The sequence below is a fragment of the Rissa tridactyla genome, chromosome 10 (assembly GCF_028500815.1).
Source record: "Rissa tridactyla isolate bRisTri1 chromosome 10, bRisTri1.patW.cur.20221130, whole genome shotgun sequence".
NCBI lineage: Eukaryota > Metazoa > Chordata > Aves > Charadriiformes > Laridae > Rissa > Rissa tridactyla.
Window position 1 is genome coordinate 15,781,590 of NC_071475.1, and position 19,975 is coordinate 15,801,564.

At 53.0% G+C, this 19,975-nt stretch overlaps 1 protein-coding gene across 2 annotated transcripts in view; it reads left to right on the forward strand.

Annotated features, from left to right (window-relative positions):
- Window positions 1-5,987, forward strand: part of LMCD1 (LIM and cysteine rich domains 1) — a 32,185-nt gene extending 26,198 nt beyond the window's left edge. For both annotated transcript variants that reach the window (XM_054216422.1, XM_054216421.1), the window contains exons 5-6: window positions 5,046-5,261; window positions 5,718-5,987. In XM_054216422.1, the coding sequence (XP_054072397.1) occupies window positions 5,046-5,261; window positions 5,718-5,876 (375 nt within the window). In that variant the 3' untranslated portion in view covers window positions 5,877-5,987. The remainder of the gene's footprint in view (window positions 1-5,045; window positions 5,262-5,717) is intronic.
- Window positions 5,988-19,975: the final 13,988 nt, after the last annotated feature.

The window sequence follows — 19,975 nt, forward strand, 5'->3', positions numbered from 1 at the left end:
TTTCTATTAAACATATCAATAAAAGTCATTTTAGCAATGAGGGTTTATTTAGACTGCAAGGTCATCCTTCCAAATAAATACATAGCTGTGATGTTATTCTCTGTAGTTTAAAGCATCATTTGTCTAGAGGCACTAGCTGAAAAATGGAACTGCTTCCAAAGCAGTTGCAGGAGACGCGCTGTGCAGCACAGCTCGCGGCAGGCTGCGAAGGGCTGGGGTTTCTTGCCCTACTGAAGACAGACCTGTTCCCCCTCTAACAAATACTGCCTGTTTTAATTTGATCTCCCATGCAGGAATTAATGCAGCTGACCTGATAGGAATGGACTGTGTCCCAAGATCTGAAATGTGGTAAACTTCCAGAAGGTCTACTGGCTTTCACAAACCTGCACTGGAAGAAAAGTTCTGCCATGGAAAAATGAGATAGAGCACTTTGCAGTGTGTGTGAGGCTGAAAGAAGATGTGAGCTGGGGGAGCTGGGGGTGTTCAGCCTGGAGAAAAGGAGGCTGAGGGGAGACCTTCTCGCTCTCTACAACCACCTGAAAGGAGGGTGTAGCCGGGGGGGGTCAGTCTCTTCTCCCAAGTAAAGGTGGCAGGACAAGAGGAAACAGTCTCAAGTTGCGCCAGGGGAGATTTAGGAAGGATATGAGGAAAAATTTCTTCACTGAAAGGGTTATCAAGCATTGGAACAGGCTGCCCAGGGAAGTGGTGGAGTCGCCATCCCTGGGGGGATTTAAAAGACAGGCAGACGTGGTGCTGAGGGACACGGGTTAGTGGTGGTTTTTGTCAGTGTTGGGTTGATGGTTGGACTCGATGATCTTAAAGGTCCCATCCAACCTAGACACTTTTATGGTTCTATAAAAATGAACCATATAAAGATCAAGAATGGATGTAAAGGGACTGAGAAAGTGAAGTGCATGAAGCCAGCGACACTGGAGGCTTCAATGTTGTCGATGTATTCAGGGTTGAAATGTAGCATGCTCCATGTGGAGCAGACATGTGGAGGTTTAGGTACCTCTCTGCCTGCGTGACCATCTTCTGTGTGTCTCCTAAGAATAAACAAGATGCCTGCTCCCAAGCCTGAGCAAGCTCCCCGGAGCCTCTTCCACCACTGCTCTCCAGGATGCTGCAGGTGATGCCCACAAGTACCACCAGCCTGCTCAGGGCCACTCCGGGGCATGCTGTCCTTGGCTGGGAGTGTGTTTGTCCTGACCCTCAAAGACCAGCAGGACTGCAGCAATGAAGAAGGCTTTTTGAGAAGATATGAGTGCCTCTGGTTCAAGGGCATAGGGGGAAAATAGGGTGCCGAATAGCTTATTTTGGAGATCCTGATTCTCAAGCAGTTTGCATGGTGTTTTTTCATGGAGTCCGCTAGAAGTAGGACACAGATATGAATCTATTGAATACCAAACTTGTTAGGCAGCACTAACAGCTTGATTTCACCCTATTTCGCATCAAGTCATGAGTCTGAACTATAGATTTATGAAGGTTGGATGTGGGGGGGGAAAAACCCTAACAAAAACCCACTACCCTTGCTCTGGAAGAGAAAGAACCCAGAAAGCACCAAAGCTGCACCAATAAACAGGCTGGAATGATTTCCTGGGGTGTTTGTGTGGTCCCTGTGCTGAGGCTGTTAAACCTCTCGTTGCACACTCAGGCCAGCTGTGTTGAAATTGGTGTGTAAAGGAAAACATACAGGGCCAACATAAATCGCCACGAGAGGCATCTGAGCTCAGACAGCTTTCTGAATGCGTCTGGGCTGCAGAGAGGGGCCCCGTCACTGTAACGTGTCTGTCCTGTGTGACTGAGTGTTCTGCACCGAGCGCAAAATCATCTTTAACCCCCTCAGAACTGGAAAGTCTTCTGGTGTTATAATCCACTGTGTTGGAATCCAATCAAATCCTGAAGCAGTTGATCAAAACGAGCCATAGTCCCAAAAATCTTGAGGCCAGGGTTGTAGCGAGTCCTCGGGGGGGGCTCGTGGTGCCTGGGGAGCTCCGTCTGTGGGAGCCGTCATTGCAAAACAGCAGCCAGCGGAGACAGCAAGTTTGAAAAAGCTTAGGAGAAAGGGACACTTTCTTGGCCAACACCTCTGGTAAATCTGCTAATTAAGTCTTCACTCCTCTCCCTACCTGACGGAGATGTAAAATGAGTACCAAGCTGTAATCCCTATCTTAAATTTGAAGAGCCATTTTTATTTACTGTGTAAATGGCAGGGGGAAGGAAGTTACGATGCTTAGGAAGAGCCCTGTGAATAATTGCCATAGAAAGAAGCAGCAAAATAAGTTGGGTGGGTTTTTTTTTAACAGTTCTTATTGGCAAGAAACTTGAGCTGGGAGTTGGAAAGCTGCTGGTGTTTGTTCTTGCTGTTAGATCTTGCAAGATAAGCAGGGCTGCGATGGATGTGTCTGGCAGTTCTCCAGCGTGGAGGCAGCTGCAGGGTTGGGCTCTCCAGTGCCCTGAGTTGCCTGAATCTGGTGCCCTGGGGGGTACCAGGGGCCTGGGGTCCCATGGGATGGGTTCCAGCCCCTCTGCACCTAGTGCCAACTTCACCTACTTGTTCTCTTCTTCGTGGAGACCACAAATAGCCTGGTCTTCTGCATAGTGCTGGAGCCAATCCTTCCTTGGCTTGGGGCTTGGGAGCGCTTAGAAATGTATCTGAAGCCCTTCACAGTGGAAGGAGTCGCATAAGCAGACACAGCCCCTCTCCGACTCGCGCGAAAGCCAAGCCAGGAAATATTTCGTCTCCTGTTGCACTGCCTTTGCTTGTCATACTGGGTTTGCTGGTAAAACGGGGGATGCCCATCAGTGTGGTGGGACTGCTCCAAGGGCTGCGGGACAGTTACTGAAAATTCAGATTGAACGAGGGAGGATGCCATAGCAAAACATGTGGTGTGCTAGAAATAATAGCAACAAAACAAAAACCACTTGGTGGGTGTAGAAAGACCTGTAGCCTTCTGCTGTGTGAAGGGAGAAATGAGTTTAAGAAAACTCCCCAGCTGCAAAGACTGGTCTCTTCTGCGCTTGTGCCATGACCTGGCAGGAGTGGCTGGATGTGATGGGGAGCTCATCTGTAGTTTGGCACTTGCAGAGCTCACGGAGGAGCCCCCATGTTGTCTGTCTGCCCCCCAGAGAGGCCGATTCTGCTGCTGCTTTACTGGGGTCATAGCAGGGAGGATCACCACGGGGTCCTGTCCTCCCAGCGCAGGGTTCCCCAGGCCCTGGTGGCATCAGGGTGGTGTTTCTTGGGGCAGGGACCACAGCTGCCCCTCTCCTCTGTTCCTGCCCCGTCCGTGGTGTCCTCCTGCAGCTTAGGAACGGTTAGTTTACCCCTGCTGAGAAATTTTATTTTTGAGTTTCTTCCACCCCCCTCTTAGAAGCTTGTTGTCTTAAAACAAAGCATTTGTAAGTGAAGTCGTCATCTGAGCGCGGGGGCATTCCCGACCCTGCGCCCCTGGAGCGTGCAGGTGTGGACACGCCGCGGTGCAGACGCTCTGGTCGGGCACGGCAGCTCGGAGCGCAGCACGGGTGACACACCAGCTGCCGCACGCCGCCTCTTGGTTTCGCGCAGCCCCAGCCCGGCGGCTGCGGAGGTGGCGGGGGGTCGCACCTTGCAGCCAAGGGCTCTGCTGGAAGAGGCTCCCGCTGCCGCTTAAGAACATTTCTTGCAGGGAGTGAGGAAGCACAGGCTCAGCAGCTATTAGCCTGACCTGGGCCAGCCAGACTGAAATGGGAACTTAAATAACAGCCCGTCAGCTTCAGCGAGGGGAGCTTTACAGCTTGCGATTAACTAATCGCAGGATCACTCTGCAGGCACGGATAAAGAGTAAACCCAGTTGGTCTTGTGTGTAATATGCATAGACGCTAATTAATCTCCAGATTAGCCAAATCTAATTCTGTCTCTTTAGACTGTTATAAATTAAAAGCACTCTGCTGAAATCTGTGGAGTGACATCTGCCGTACGCATAGATGTATACATGAAAAAAACAGTGAGAAAGGACCAAAGTTCCTAATCTCTGTGCAAAACATCATCTTTGACGTGCTGCACTTCTGCACTGTAGGACGTCTTAACTCTTTCTTGGAGAACCTTTGGATTGTAGTGAAGGCTGATTTTAGCTTGGGGGGGGTCCCAAAGGCTGAACACAGCTGCTGGGGGTGGTGCTGTTCTTACCTGCCCGAGGATCTGGCTGGAAGAAAGTAAGCAGTATTCCAGGTGAGGGCTGGCAAATACATATTTGTAATGACTTTTAATTATAGTGTGATTTGTTGTTCTGTCCATACACAGCACTCATCCAGATGTTTGCACAGGATCTGGGGTGATAGACTTGGAGCTGTTGGTTCTACTGGCCATGGGGGCCCTGTGGTGCTCTCCGTGTTGTCTGAGCCCCACTGCACAACTGAGACGTTTTTCCCCGCACTTTTGAGCTGCAGCCATTGCCTGCCCTTCAGTTTAGCTTTCCTTGCTCTTTCACCTCGCTGCACTGTTTCTACACCCTCACTTCAGTGTGTTTGCTGTCCCTTCCAAGCTGATACCACTGTAAAATCTGGCTTTGGAGTTCTGTTCGCAGAACAAGAGCTCAAACAAAAACAGCCCAAGCCACACAGCTTAGCAGTCCTGGAACTGAACATTTTATTTCCGCTGCCCTCCGTGGTGCTGTGGGGTCGAGCAGGAACACAGTAGGTCCTTCAGGCTCTTTAGAAGTGGGACGCGTTGAGGAGGTGGTTGGAGGTTGTGTGTTGTTCTGTTTTGCTAACTGTGCCGCTTACCAGTTGTGCGGTTAAGAACGATGCACTGAAAAGATGCTGTGAATCAGTACATCTGAGAAGTAAACGTCTTCCGTGGAGGGGTTCAAGGCCAGGTTGGACGGGGCTTGGAGCAGAGTGGTCTAGTGGGAGGTGTCCCTTCCCAGGGCAGGGGTGGCACTGGATGGGCTTTAAGGTCCCTTCCCACCCAAACCATTCTGTGATTCAATGAAATCTCCACCCTGTGCACTGAACGTGGCTGCTGCCTTCCCTCCCCGTGCTCACTGCCTGACCCTCTCTTGCAGCGCTGCGAGACCTGCAAGCAAGCGGTGCTGGGGGACTGCCCGGTGGTGTACGCCGACAGGGCCGGCTACTCGCGGCAGTGGCACCCAGCCTGTTTCGTCTGCTGCCGCTGCTCCGAGCCCCTCGTTGACCTCATCTACTTCTGGAAGAGCGGGGCGGCCTGGTGCGGGCGCCACTACTGCGAGAGCCTCCGCCCGCGCTGCGCCGGCTGCGACGAGGTAGGCACCAGCCGCCGTCCCGCGGCACCGCGCTCCCGCCGGCTCATCCAGGGCCTCTCCGGCATGTGCCTTTCCCTGCCCGCCCGCGCCTCCCGGGTGCCCTCTGGGAGCGCATCCTTCTGGCGCCGGTCACCGGGGCTGCGGCTGGAGGTGCCTAAAGAAAATGGGACAGAACAGCGCGATGTTAGTGGCGATCCCAGCTGGCTGTGCCGTATCTACCTCAGAGCAACAATCCGGCTTCAGTTGCATTTAAAATCTGATGGTTTTATAGTGCTTAATTGCAGCCCGTGACTTTGTCTCACTTCCCCAGGAGCAATCCCGTGCCTTTTATTCACCCCTTCCCGCAGCCTGGCCTCCAGGGCTAATGGGCACGGTGGGAGGCGTGGGGCTCACTCTCCCTGCTCCGGCTTGGCCAGATGGTGGAAATAAGCACTTGTCTGTCTGTCTGTCCCCTAGATCATCTTCTCGGAGGACTACCAGCAGGCAGAAGGGCTGGCCTGGCACAAGAAGCACTTTGCCTGCCTGGAGTGCGAGACGCTGCTGACGGGCAAACCCTTCGCCCTGGACAACGCCGGCCTCCTCTGCACGACCTGCAGCAAAAGCAAACGCCTCTGAGCAGGAGCAGCCCCCCGGGGCACAGCGGGCTCCCCGAGGGCCCCCCAGGTCTGGGGTCACCTGACAAGTACATCAGAAGGGCAAGGTTTAAAAAAAAAAAAAAAAAATAAATTGGTGACTATTCACTTGCAAGCAACTCAGTGCCCCCTCGCATCCAAGGCAGCTTGCACAGGAGAGTGTTTCCTTGGGGAGGAGGCAAGGGGAGCTCGTACGCCTGCGGGAGGGAGGGACGCGGCGTATCGGACTAGGAGGGACTGAAAGGAGGTTCTGTCTTGAGCTGGGTTTTATAACGTCTCTCCAGGCTTCTTATGACTAAGATCTTGCAATAGTCTTTTGGAAATAACGCATCTCAAAAGTAACTTTTGGCATACTAAACCTACGGTCACAAACGAGGGTTGTTATTTTTTGAAATCCATACTGGAAGTTTACACTAACAGGCTGCTGACAACTGTACTAAAGCAATGGGTTTGAAGAATTTGATTAACCCGGGTGATGGCTTTCTGAAAGCAAATGATATCAAATAGCACAACATGTAGCTGTCGCTTTCTCCTAAGTGTAAGTAATGTAAAACTAACACGTTGGCGCATGGGGCGACTGGTTTAACGCTGGGGCGGTGGGAAGGGTGCAGCTCTGCCCCGGGGCAGTCGCCTGCTTCCACCCCCTGTGAGCTTTAGCCCTGGAACTGGGATGCAGGAGCGTTCCTGGCAGGTCCCTCCACCGCTCCCCGGCCTCCCACTGCCTGTTCTTCCCGGTGAGCGTTTTTCCACAGAGCGGCATTGTGTTCCCACCGCCGCGCTGGAGGTTGTTAAGCATGTAAAGTATGGGCCTTTATTTCAGCTGTGTTTGACCAGGAATTTTATGGAAAACAGCTTTCCAGCCTAAGCTGTCTGGGAGCAGGGGGGTTGCCTGAAATGCTGCAATGCCAGTTTTTCCTTGTACTACGTCACTGACTCCCTCCAAGAATCAGGGAACTGTACTTTCCTGTTGGAGCTGGCAGACCCTTGCCCTGGGCCCTGTCTTGCTCCTCGTCCCACAGCTCTCCCGTCCCCTCTGGGATCTGATAGGGGTGACACCATCCCAGGATCTGTCACTGATTCTCTCTGGATAGTATTTGTTCCCTACATCAAGCAATGCTTCTGATATTCACTGAAAATATTGGATAGTCCAGGCTGGCATATGTCTGTGTGCTCAGTCTTTTTTCTTATATTAAATGTCTACATTAATTGCCAGAGAACTGGAATATTTTTTGCAGAGGTGCGTGTGCAAGGAGCTCACAATTGCTGGGCTTTCTTTCTGCTACAGAAGATGCTGGTTTCTCTTTCAAGCGTGCTCCATGCTGTGGATGTTTGTTTGCTTGTGATAAAGGAACTGGCAAATGAGAGTTGGGGAAACCATACCTGCTGTGGGGGTAGAGCCTGCAAGCTGTGGGGCGGATGCTGCCCCACACATTGGGATGCCCCATGCCGCTGCCAGGAGGAGCAGGTCAGTCCATCAACCTGTTGGTGAGACCCATGTGGGGTTCCAGATGTGTCGGTTTGTGGGGTGCGAGTCCTACTGAGGCTTCATCCAGCTGTGTGCTCTCGTGTGGTTGTTATTCCTGGGAACACTGGGGTATTTAAAGAGAGTAAATGAAATGCTGGAGCAGGGAAATCCCGAGGTGATGGCGGAGTGTCGCGGGGTATCGTGGCACATGTGCTCCTGGCATCACTTGTCCACCTCGGGTCAGTCAATAGCTGTGTTGGGTGCCTGGGCGGTCGCTTCTGTGAACCCAGTGAGATGGTGCAGGTCAGGAGAGGATGTGCAGAGCTGACGTTGTGCGAGGAATAACAGAGCTCCCTTGGATCAGCCCTGGATACAAACACTCTTGGGGAATGGAAAATAAAGCCCAGTGATTAGCTTTACTGCCTCTTCTTCATTCTGTTACAAGGGAAATATCTTCACATCTTTGTAAACTTTTTTTTTTTAAAGAACACATTGTTGTTCTAAACCCTGCAATGTTACGGCAGCCAAAAATACACGCACTCAGTGTAAGCAGTGATAGGAATCGTGTGAATCGCCTACGAAACTGTATTTTAGCACAGGCATTGAGAACCACATGGCATTCCCTGATGGAAAGTCAGTGTCCGTTTCATCCCCTTGGATGATCTGCCTGAGAGGGAGGTGCGCAGCCAGTGCACAGGTGGCTGGAGGAAAATTAAATGCGAAAAATAAATCAACAAAGCATCACAGAAAGCCCAACAGCGTGCTGCAGTCTGCTCCCGGGGTGTTTGGGGTTTGTGTCGGTTGTTTTGCCTTGGCTGGCAGCGTTGTCCTTGCAGGCTTTGGGATACGCTGAGCCAGCGCCCTGACCGCAGTAGGGTGTTGCTTGAACGTGGGGATGGGGATGGCGGCCATCCCCCCTCCCGAGCTGAACGTGATGAGCAGGGGCTAGGGGGATGCTGTACCCACCAGCCTGGGCCCGCTGCCCAGCTTGCAGGGTGGGGGGCTTGGGGACCCCATGGGCTGGGTGCTGCGCTCTCAGCACTGACACTACTGAGCCCCACAAAGTGTGCGGTGACAATTTTTCCTTTTTTTGAGTATTTGATGGCAAGGATGCTAGCTTAAGAGGTGCGTGGTGTGCATCAAGTCCAGAAGAGACTACAGTGGGTGGCTTGGGCATGTCCCCAGGGTGGGGGAAGCTTGTGTGGACCTCGACCGTCTGTGGCTAAACCCGTATGGATGGGGACCCTCATGCCCTGCCTCTGGGCAGAGGGGGGAGGATGCTCCCAGCTCCCTGTGGCTGGTGCTTTGCTGCGGCTGTGGGGCACCGCCTGCGCGTCAGCCCTTTGGAGGTGGGATTTCCAATGCACATCTCTTCTCATGTGGTTCCCTCTCCCCTTCTGGGGGGTTGTGTGGGTAAAGGGGATCCCCCTTCCACCACTATCAAGGTTAAAACCAGCAGAGCCTCAAAGGCAGGCAGTGAAGAAGAGGTGAGTCTTGTTTTCCCTGCTGCAGAAGAATGTTTGTGGTGGGAGCTTGGGTAAATGTCAGAGCAGGGGCACGGGGAGCGCTGGCACCCCAGCACGGCAGCGGGGGGGAGGCATAATGCCGAGACCAGAGCCTGCCTCCAGGTCTAGCACTGCATTACTGTCCCCTGTGGTGTTGGGTGGCCATCCCCTCGTCCCCAGCCGTCACCCTGGGGCTGGGGCGTCCCCACCACCCTCCCTGTGGTGGGGTGGTCTCAAGTCCACCTCATGTCCAAGGGCTGTCCTCAGTGATAGCGTCTGTGTCGGGTTTATCCTGCCGGACTGTGCAGTCCACACATAGCAGCGTCAACTCCCTATGGAGTCTGTCTCCATTAACGCAATCCTCCATCACTAATGCTTTTATTTGGCTACTTGGAAAAAAGATACCACTATAGCATGTTCTGGTTTGGGTTTTGATTTTGTGATCTATAAATGGTAATTCTCCTCTGAAGTCCCTGTTTCAGCATACGTGTGCTTGCTTCAGGCTTTTTGGACTGCAGGCATCCACTCGAGCCTTTCAGGTATTTCTGCAGCTTGTAAAACACTGTCTGCTAAAAAAAAATTACTGCCATTAAACAGCTTAACAAAATCACAAAATCCTGTGCCTCTCAAGTGTCAGGAGCGAGACCGTGAAATTAGTGCATCTAACAGCTCAAAACATACGTGAGTCTTTAGTTTTGATATTAAAATTGAAATTCAGTGTAAGCATGAAAAGATGCTCACCCCAAGTGAAGACATTACGCTGTGGTTTTCTATGGTTTATCATCTAGAATGGAGGAGGCTGCTGCGGCTGCCTTCTGCGGGTCACCAGCTCTGGTTTACAAGACAGTTAAATTCACAGGAGTATTCTGGCCAGCCTCGGAGGGAGCCATCAGCGAGCAGTATGCAGAGGGTCTGTCCAGAAAATCGGTACAAATGGAGGTGTTTCCCAGGGTTACTGTGTACGACAGGAATAGGCTAAGGGCAGAGGCTGTGTTGTGTGACTGTTTGAAAAGCATCTTGTGCCACAGTTGTGTCCAGCCCACCATTTCAAATAAAAGCTGCTGTACAGAGCCGGCTTTACAGTGTCTGGCTGCCTGCGTGGCCCGGTACGGGCTGCTTTGGGACCCCGGTGAGAGGGTCTGAGCACACGGCAGCGCTCGAGGCCGTGGCCAAGGTCTCTGATGGAGCATGGTGCCAGCAATCCCGCTCCCTGAGTCGGCTCATCCGCATCGTGCTGTCGTCTTTAACGTCCCCGCAGCGTTTAACGTCCCTGCCCCTCAGCAGCAGTGTTACAGACAGCTGTAGCACCGCTGCTGGGAGATGGCGACGTGGTCTTGTCTCGTTACACTGCTGCTTTGCACACACAGATCCCATCCGAGAGGCAGGTGAAATGACAAGGAATGAGGAAGCAGGCAGCGGAATGGGACTGGGGTGGGACGTGCACCCCGTCAGTGGGGAGCGGGCGCGCTGGCCGTGGGACTTTCTTTGTTGGTTTGTTTTCTCCCCAACTTTTGCACTGGGTTCCTTTATCTGTAAAAATCCAGGATTTTGGATGCTTGAAACTGCCCATCCTGGCTGCACCAGGTTTGCTCTCTGCCAGGTGCGAACAGCTGGGGCAGGGGGAGGGATTTCGAAGCGCCCGCGGATGGGAACAGGTCTCACTGTGCCGACCAAGCGCCACGGTGTGACGAGGACCTCGGCCACCCTTCCCGGGGAGGTGACGGGGCGGGGTGTGACAGTGCCACGGGGCCAGTAGTGTTTTCTGTGCTGCCAATACATGAATTTCAGCGCTGCTGCTGTGAAACGTCTCCAAGGACGTGGACGCTGCTCGTTTCCTGCATGGACCATGTGAAACGGCATCTGTTGGTCGGAGCCAGCTGTAAGAGCCGAACCGGTGAGCTGAACTCCTCACCTGGTGTTTTAGTATTAATCTAGCTCTTTCGTGGAAGCCTGGGGATACATTGCCTTGGCTAACGGTCGATTGAGCACTGCGTACTGCAGTCACTGATGCCAGTGTTTAGGCTTGTGACTTTGCAAAGGACAAACCTCTTCATTTCCTCCTGTCGAGGGCGAGCACGAGGACTCCGCGCCTCCGACATGAACGTTCAGCTCCAACTTATGCTGTATAGTTGTTCTAAATATGACTGACAACACACGAAAGTGTTCCTAAAACGTTAAATAAGCTATTTCCGGATACGCAAGTGCCCCAAGTCTTGCCCTGGTTCCCTTCCCGTGGCGGGGCGAGCGTGCTGCCCAGGGAAGGCAGCTGTGGCAGGGCCAGGGCTCCTGCGCGGAGGGAGGGAGGTCAGAGATGCTGCTGCTGCCCCGGAGCACGCTGCCATCCCTGCCTCTGAGATGCTGGCTCGCAGTGGCAAAACGCAACTACCCCCAGTATTTCCTCGAGATGGTCTAAGAGAGGAAGCACTTTGAGAATAAACTCTGTAAGGGAGGAGAAATGAACACTGGAGTGTAGCGGCTCTGGCAGGGAAGGGTGGCCATGCCTGAGCCCTGGCCCCGGGCTGGAGCCCATGCTCCGGCACACGCTGGCAGTGCAGGGTGAGCCTCCGGGCACGGGGGGCCCTTCCCTGCCCCCCCTGACTGCAGCGCCAGCCGGAGCGCGGCGGGTGGGAGGGAGGGAGGGCGGGCAGAGAGAAAATAACTGTTGGTGGGGCAGAAACCACACTGCAGCCAAAGTTCTGCAAGCTGGAGTTTTTCAGAGCTGAACTGATCTGAATCTACAAATATTTGCAGCGCTGTCTTATTTGTGGTCCCTTTTCTTTTTTTTCTTCTTAAGAAATATTTGAGGAAGAAAAAGGGACCGTCTGTTTGTGGTTTGGGAGGATTTCGCCAGTGGAAAGGCAGAGGCTGTTTAAGGACAGCAGCTCCGTTCGGACCACCTTCCTTCTCCCGGGTTTCCCACAGTATCCCCCCTCGTCGATGGGGCCGTAGGAGGAATTGGCCCTGGGATGTGCACTGCCCTGCACAGAGGCATGGGGAGCTCCACTGCTGAGGTGGGGAGAAACGAGCAGTGGCTGGAGCGATGCCTTTATACACATCAGCAAGGGAGGTGGGCTTGGGAGAAGGGAGCCCTTTCCTTAAGTGAATGCTGATTCTTTGTACAAATTTGCAATATCTAGTCTAAGACAAACCATAGGACTTGGAATAAAATTTCTGAGCTCAGATGGGCAGGAGAAAATTAGCTATCCCTGTGACAGGAGGACAGTATCTTACTGTTAATGGGCTACAACTTCAAGGAGAGGTGTCAACCACCCCACGAATGCTGAGGAGGGAGCAGGGAGCTGGTTGGAGCCTCGCTCAAGGCTTGCTCCCTCTGCCGCTCTGCACAGCTTTCTCTAGGCAGAGCCGGGGGAAGGCAGATCTGGAGATATTTAACAGGTTTCCCTCAGAGGTCTATGGAAAACACCTGGGCACTGTGATTTATTTATGGGCCCTGAACCCGTGAAGAGAGATCTCTGTCATCAGGAGCAATTGAGTGGTGACAGGGTGAGAGCTGGTTGCTGTAGGACATGGATGGTGTGTGGGCCTGGGGCCAGCTCTGCGCCCCCCGTGCTGCTGGGACCGTGCAGGAAAGGTAAGAAAATCCTTAAAGGGGGAGGGGGGGATGAAGTATGCTCTTCTCACCTTCTCCTGCAGCGCCCAGCTTTTGAGCAGCAGAGCCGTTCTCTGCAGGAGCCTTCCTACCAGCCTGGAAGAGGCTGTTTTGCTCTGGCCCGAGAGGTGGGGGTTTGGCTCCGTGGTGATCAAGCTGCGTTTCACTTTGTTCTCTGCAAGCAAAGCTAAGGAGCGTTCTCCTTTACAATGTATTTCAAGGAAAAAAAATAATAATCTGTTTGCTTGGATATTTCTCCAATGAATTGACTCGGTCCTGATTTGCAGGAGTCGCTGGGATTCTTGTTATTTACCTCAGTGGTAACAAACAGCATAGAGAAGTTGGCCATCTCTGGTATAATAAGAATCAATAAGAATTAGATACCTGGGCAGAAGACGATTGCCTCCAACAGAAACTTTTCAGGAATTTTATTAGTGCAGTCAGTTCTTAAAAGAATGTGGTTTCAGATACCCATAACTAATAAAACTCAAAATTCAGTGGCTTCAGGTGAAAAAAACATAAACTAAAGGCAGACTGAGGTAGCTATATAAACACTGCAATAAAACTCACTTAAAAGCCCCAGAGAGAAACATTTAGAGGTGCAAAAACAAGTATTCATGAAGTGCTGCTGTGTTTTGGTGGAAACGCTCTTCCAGAGGCTTGCGACAGCTGCTGCTTTAGGACGGAGCTAAATAAAGTTCATATGGGTATGCGTTGTTCTATAAAAAGTGAGGTTAATTATGCATATGTAAGTCTGATTTGAGCTTTTATTTACTTTTTACTCAACTTCTTCAGCCAAATCACCCCGAAAGTAAATCTCTCCACACTGAGGTTTTTCTGCGTTGTTGCCCCGTTTCAAGAGGTGATGCGCACAAGCATCTCCCGCAGCCCCGGGGCACCGTGCTCAGCCGACGGTCCTTCTCCTGTCCTGCCACGCACATCTGCAGGAATACCTGGCTTGTGCCTTCACGTGGCCACGCGCTGCGTCCTGCCACTAATAAAAGAAAACTGAAGGCAACCAGATTTTGTCTACCTGGAAAGTAAAGTGCCTTCTGAAATCGTGAGGGGCAGGGTTCAAATAACCCCTTCTACTTCAAGCAACTTCCAGGTGTCGGCTCCAGCCATCTTGCGGGCAGGGAACCCCACCAAGAAACACGTGCCCAGCGCGGGGTGCTGACATGGTCGTGAGCTGGGGCTGTGCCTCGTGGTCCAGCTGGCTGCAGGACCCGTGCTGCAGCTGCTGAATATGCTTTTTTGAATGAGATTTTCTTTTTACCTTTTTTTTTTTTTTTAAATTGCGCGAAGTGCTGACATGTTTCACTGCTCCACTCGCTTGGCAAGGATAACTCTCCCACTGCTTTTCTACAGCCTTGGCTAGGAATCTGTCCCCCTGAATCGCCTGGGCACCCCATGTCCTGCAGCTGGCCTCGCCGCCCGTGTCGGTGAGAGCTGCGGGGAGGCGGCTGCGTGGTGAAACGGGGCAAAACCTCTTCGGCCAGAGCCCAGGCCTGCAGGTCCCAAAGTCTATAGGCGCGCTCGGTGCTCTGGAGCTCCAACCGCCCGGCTTTAGCTCCAGCCGCCACCCAGAGTGGGAAAAGGCCTTTTTCCGTGGAGCGGTTTGTGTCCTGGTGCACCTTCGGCAGGCAAGCCGCAACGGAGCTGGGGTAAGAAAGTGTGTGCAGCGGGGTGGGGTGGCGTTTTGTGCGTGTGACTCACCTGCCTCCGCACCGGCGTGTCGCCCAGCACGCTGCCCGCGTCCAACCCCACGCCGCGCGTTAGCCGAGATGCCCGTAGTGCTGGGGGCTGCAGGACTGCACCGCCTGGGGGCAAGGCGCCGCGCGCAGCTGTGTTATTGTTGAGCCAGATGTTTCATTAGGGGCTTAACAAATTCCTCCGGAGCCCCACAGTGGCGCTGGAGCATGGAGACTGTCAAAGACAGACGTTTTCTCTACACATGAACTCAAAAAGCCGAGTGAGACACGGGCCAACTTAAAGACCAGTGAATAAAGGCCTCTTTTATAAAAGAAACCTATTAATGCTTTGCCAAGACCTTCCCTTGAGACTGCCTAAATAAATTTCCTTAGATTGACAAGGCTTGAAAAGCAACCCTTTTAGTGGAACGGGACTCGAAAGCTGTTCAACTGGAAGGCACCAGCCTTCTGGTTTTGCAGCTCTGAATTTACTCAGAAAAGAAAGGTCATTTTTCAAATCCAAGGAACACTTGTTGCTGCAATTTTTCTTTTCTGGGGATTTTACAGGGACTAAACAATCACATACTCTGGGAATCTCCAAATTGATAACAAGTTGCCTTTAATTAACTGCTCACTAAATTGACTGTACCTAGTGTTGAGGGGTTTTCATGAATTCCCTGGGGTTTGGGATGGACCTTGCTGTGGCTGGAGGAGAGCAGAGCTGTGACAAGCCGCCCCGGCAGTGCCACTGTGCCGGGAGAGGCGGGATGCTGGCTGACCCAGGATGCAGGAGAACAGACTGTGAAAAGAAGTGGTGATTCAAGGGGATCCCTCTGCAAACACCATCAGCCAGTTTATAACCAGTGTAAGTACAGTGTTTTCCTTGTGTCCGCACTAGAGCTGTGCTTGCATGAAGTACCCTCATGCTCCTGAGCTTCTCCATGACTAATGTGGAGTTATTCCCTAGTTGCTGCATTACAGAACTGCTCATCCTCTCCAGGAGCAGCGCCTCGGTTCCTCTGCTGACGGAAGAGGTTTTGAACTGCGTGATGAGAAGCTGAAGGAAAGACAAGAAGTGACAGGTGAGGATGGAAAAATCATACTTGCCCTGATCAGTGTTGCATTCCCATCAATCAGCCCTGCAGCCCCAGCGATGCCAAATGGGTTTGCTCGGTCGTGCCTGGTACAGGCTGTCCCGCTCCTGTCCTGGGGACGTCCCCCCCGCTGCATCCCACGGGCATGGAGCCATCGCTCCCCTGTGCAGGGAATGAGGTGGCTTCCTATGATGGAGACCCAGCCACTGGGTCCGGGCTGCTCTCCCATCTTTTGGTACATGAGAAGGACCGCGCATGGACCCCCACCCTGGCTGTGCGACACCACCCCCCAGCAGCCAGGGGAGGTTTTTCCTCCCCATCTCTCCCAGCCCAGCGATGGGCAGCATCCCAGCAGTCGGTAGCGCAGGGACTGTGATTGTGGGTTGTGTTTGTCTCACGGAGCTGGACTGTGGTCAAGAACTTTCCAAGAGACGGTTTGTCTCGTGCATCGCGTAAGGTGTCTCTGTAGCCTTACATGGGCATGACGCTGGCGTTACATCTTCCTTTTTGGGAGGGGAATAGCCAAACAGAGCCCTCACCATGCTTCCTGCTGCCCTTGCACACGTGCACATGCCGCAAACCAAAATGAAACGTTTTGTTCCCCAGCCTTTAATTCACCAGCGCTTCCTCCGAAGCGGGAGGCCGGCCAACAGATGGCTGTTGTACAAGCGGGGCCACAGCGGACACAGAGCCGTGCTGTTCTCAGGTTGCTTTTTCCATGGGTGTTTCCACGCCCCACGGTGCCAAACCGCGCCTCCCGGGCGGGTGCCGCAGCAGCGGAGGCTGGAGGCGAGTGGGGACAGGACCCGATGGGGAGGGTGGCTTGTCCCTGTCCCCACTGCAGCCCAGCAGTCCACCCCTTGCTGCCCCACCAGCCGCCAGCAATCCCACCCTGCATCGCCGGGGAGCTGAACCTGCCGGGATGCAGCAGCAGCTGTGGGCAGCGTGGGCACTGCCTGACTCCATCCTGGCTGCCACCAGCACCTGCCAGGGACACCAGCCGTGACAGTGAGGGACGAGGAGATGCCCCAGAAAATGCATGTTTTCTGAATAGCTTCCCGTATTCCCACTTTACACAGTGTGAGTAATTCCAGAAGATCCAGACTGTTTGGTGAGGCAGTTTTCCATCTTTGAAGCAACAACCACATCCCAGTTTGGTGTTTTGCTCTGGGGAGGACCGGTTTTCAGTGGCACCATCCTGTACGGTGCCAGCATCCATCGCACAGCAACCCACAATGCTCACTGGACCCAGAGAGGAACCTGCGAATGATGGAGGAAGGGAGAACTGCCCAGTAAGGGGGAGACAGGCAGGCAGGAGCGCCTGGAAGTGCTGGTATGCAGGAGCCTGGTGAGAAAAATAACCCTTCCCAAGTAGTCTGCCCCATCCAAAATGGTTTGTACCAAAGTTTCTTTCCCTGCCTGTCAGAGTGGAAAGGCACAAGCGTGTGCATGGCCCCGAGCGCCAGCCCGGCGGCGTCAGGCACCGGCTCCCTACTTCTGATTTTTAGATGATCAAGTTTAATCTTGGCCAGATGGTGAAGACAGAACACACATGACACGAGTAGGACCTGGTGGTGTGGTCAAGGCTGTGCCCTCAAGGCTGCTCAGGAGGCGGGTCCGCCATGTTCACCCCCAGCTCTCGGGAGGAAAGGTGACAGCATTTGTCCGGTGGGAACTCTGTCTGTCTGTCTGTCTGTCTGTCTGTCCGTGTCTGACAGCCCCAAGCCCAGGTCCGTTCTGCCCCTGCCCCAGTGGGCTCTCAGGCTGTGGCAAAACCCTCCTCTTCTCCCCCAGACTCGGGCCCAGCCTTCCTCTCTGCGGGCAGACGAGGGAGTTCAGCCTGATTTCACGCAGCCATTATCAGGACTAATACACCGTGACCGCCCACTTCTGCTTTTTCCGTAGTGTATTAATGCGGGAAATGAAAGACTAAATTGCAAAGGTTAACAGTTGGTGGCCTTCCTTATCCTCGGTGCAAACCAGCGCTGCCTGAGGACCAGTAATACCCCATGAATATTCAGAGCACAGCTCCCAGCAACCGCAGGCTCCTTCTTTATTTTTGAGTGAGAAAAAAAAAAAAAAATGGTATTTGCAGAGTTGCTTTCCTAATATTTTGGCTGATCAGCTTAATTGTTTTTCTCCACAGTGCCTAATCGTGTCTGTTCCTGTAGCTATTACTCAGGCATTACTTCCGCAGATATTAATGTGTATTTTGTTTAAACACCGAGTGCCAATGTCAAGCCCGGAGCCCTGTGCCGCTCGAGGAGCGGGAGGAAATCCAGGCAGTGTCTCACAGGTTGGCAAGGGCTGGGGCACAGCCAGGGCGTTAATCTGAATGAAGAAACACTTGGTTATACTTTAACGCTGTCATAATATTAACACTGCCCAAAGGATGTGGAGGTGTTACCTTGGCATATCAGCATCCAGAACGCCGTCTTCTGTGGGCCAGATGTTGGATCTCTAAGACACCTCTTTAAATGCAGGGTTTGGATAAACAATCTAAAAGGAAAGATTGGGAGCAAGCAGGAAGAAAAGCCCTTGTGCTGTGGATGCCTTTACAAGACCGTATCTTTTTCTGAGGGCTCCCACTGGGATTCGTCTCAAGCCACTGCCGCGCGGGTGTCCTTGCGCTCCCAGGGTGGGTGGGCTCGTCGCCGGCTGTTGGCAGAGCTGTGCTGACCGGCAGCGCTCAGGATCTGTCCTCGCATCAGCCGCCCACCATAACTCTTCTTCAGGGCCATGCTAAAATTACTTCCCACTGTTGCTGGTTTGCTCTAGGTGACACTAGCATATTCTGTTGTAACAGAGCGCCTTACTGTTTGCAGGGCTAAAAACGTGAGTTTGTGACACTTGAGGAGATTTACTCGCTTTCCAGGACTTTTCAAGGGAGATCAAATACTCAGCGACGCTTATTGTTCTGCCACCCCCTGGTCACTGGCAGCCTGGTGCCTTTCGCGGAGCATGAGCCAAGGCTGTGGCTACTGACTGGGCTCCAGCGCGTGCCCAGCAAAAGCCGCGAGGACGCTGGGCTTGCTCCCAGTCCCTTGAGTCCAGCAGTGCCCTGCACCGTGGGGGCTGCAGCAGGCAGCCTGGGGGGGCAAAGCCCTCGCTGCTGGGGCTGGGTCTGTGTGATGGGACCCACCGGGCTGAACCGCTCGCAGGCAGTTGGGCTCACTCGCTCCTGACACACGCCTGCATTATTAAGTACAGCTGGGAGAAAAGCTGTTACGGGGAATCCTAAGCCTGGATTTGATTTTTGGAAGTGCTGCCATCCCCCATCTTCTTCCCCCCACCAGGTTTCCAGCCACGGCTGCTCCCGAACCCTGCCAAGCCCCACAGCTCCTCGCTGCCTTCCCAACATCAGGCAAGTGGGGGCTTGCTCCAGGCACATCCCTGTGGCCCCATGCAGGAATTCCCCTGCCCGCAGACCTGCCTTTGCTCTGCTGGGGACCAGCCTTGCTTCTCACTTGCACCGGCCAGCCTGGCATCCCAGATGGATGCTCTGGGGCTGGATCCTGGGAGCAGCTCCCTGCTGGGTGCTGCCCACCCCTGCCGCAGCCCCCCCAGTCCCCGCCTTGTGCAGGGCCCGGGGTCAGGCTTGGTTTCGGTATGTCCTGTCGGGCTAAAGTGAAGGGACACAGGCACTGCCCGGCACCAACATCTGCCCCCTCCTCGGCATGCCGAGGATGTGCTCGGTAAGGCACACCAGCCAAAAGAAGAACCTTTTGACTTTTTTTTTAGTACAAACAAAATGAACAAGTTACAAATATCTTAGTCTTTAAGACTTTTCTTCCCCCCAAAAGGACAAAAGTTTAGACAAATCAAATCCGAGTGTTTACAGCTGAAAGCAACCAGGAAGGAAACTGCATTTTCTGCTTTGTTGAGAGTATGCAAGAGTTTAAATGACTGTTGGGCACAGTATTTTAACCATAAAAGTTCAACAAATGGTACATGCTTTCCACTAACCATGGCAAATGCCAGAGGCTTGCGAACCGCACCAGCTCTCCCCAGCTCTCTCCTGTTCTGCAGCGTGTCGGGTCTGGCGGGGATGGAGCCAGCGCTCAGCTGCGGCCTACCAGCGCCGACACCGCCCTTCCCTGCTGGCTGGTGTTTGAGGTGCCCAGCCCGTCATATTGTGACACAGACATTTGTTTAGGGTTGGAAGAAAAGCTACTCTTAAAGAGGAACCTCTGTTTTGTACCTATGGGAATCAAGCCAGCGTCACAGGCAATGCCTTTTCCCGTCGGCAGGAGTAGGGTGCAGTTGATGGCGTCAGTGGCCCAATTTTGTTTTGTTTTGTTTTACTTTTTCCAGAAATCCTGTCCTTTTATCTTTCCTACATTCAGTCTGCCCATACGGTAACTGATCTATCTGAGGCTGCAGCCTACTCTTAAATCTTCAAGAGGAAACCTTTCTTTCCTTTTATATTAACTTTTCTTTTTTTCTTGGTCTGGCTTTAAGCCCTTCAGCCAGGCATGACATTTACATTTTGCATCAGATTTCTGGTTGTCGTCAATAGTCCCTCGTGTGACTTACGTCTACGCTTTGAAAGAGCATGAAAGCACCCTTTGATTAAACTCATTGGGTCGCATTCCCCGTGGAAACTTGCTGCAGCCAGCTGAGTAGCGGCAGGGAAAACCTGGCCCAGTCTGCCTGGGGTGAGGAATTTTGGCATCGGGTTTTGGAAGCTGAATAACAGCCTGGAGAAAGAGTCAGG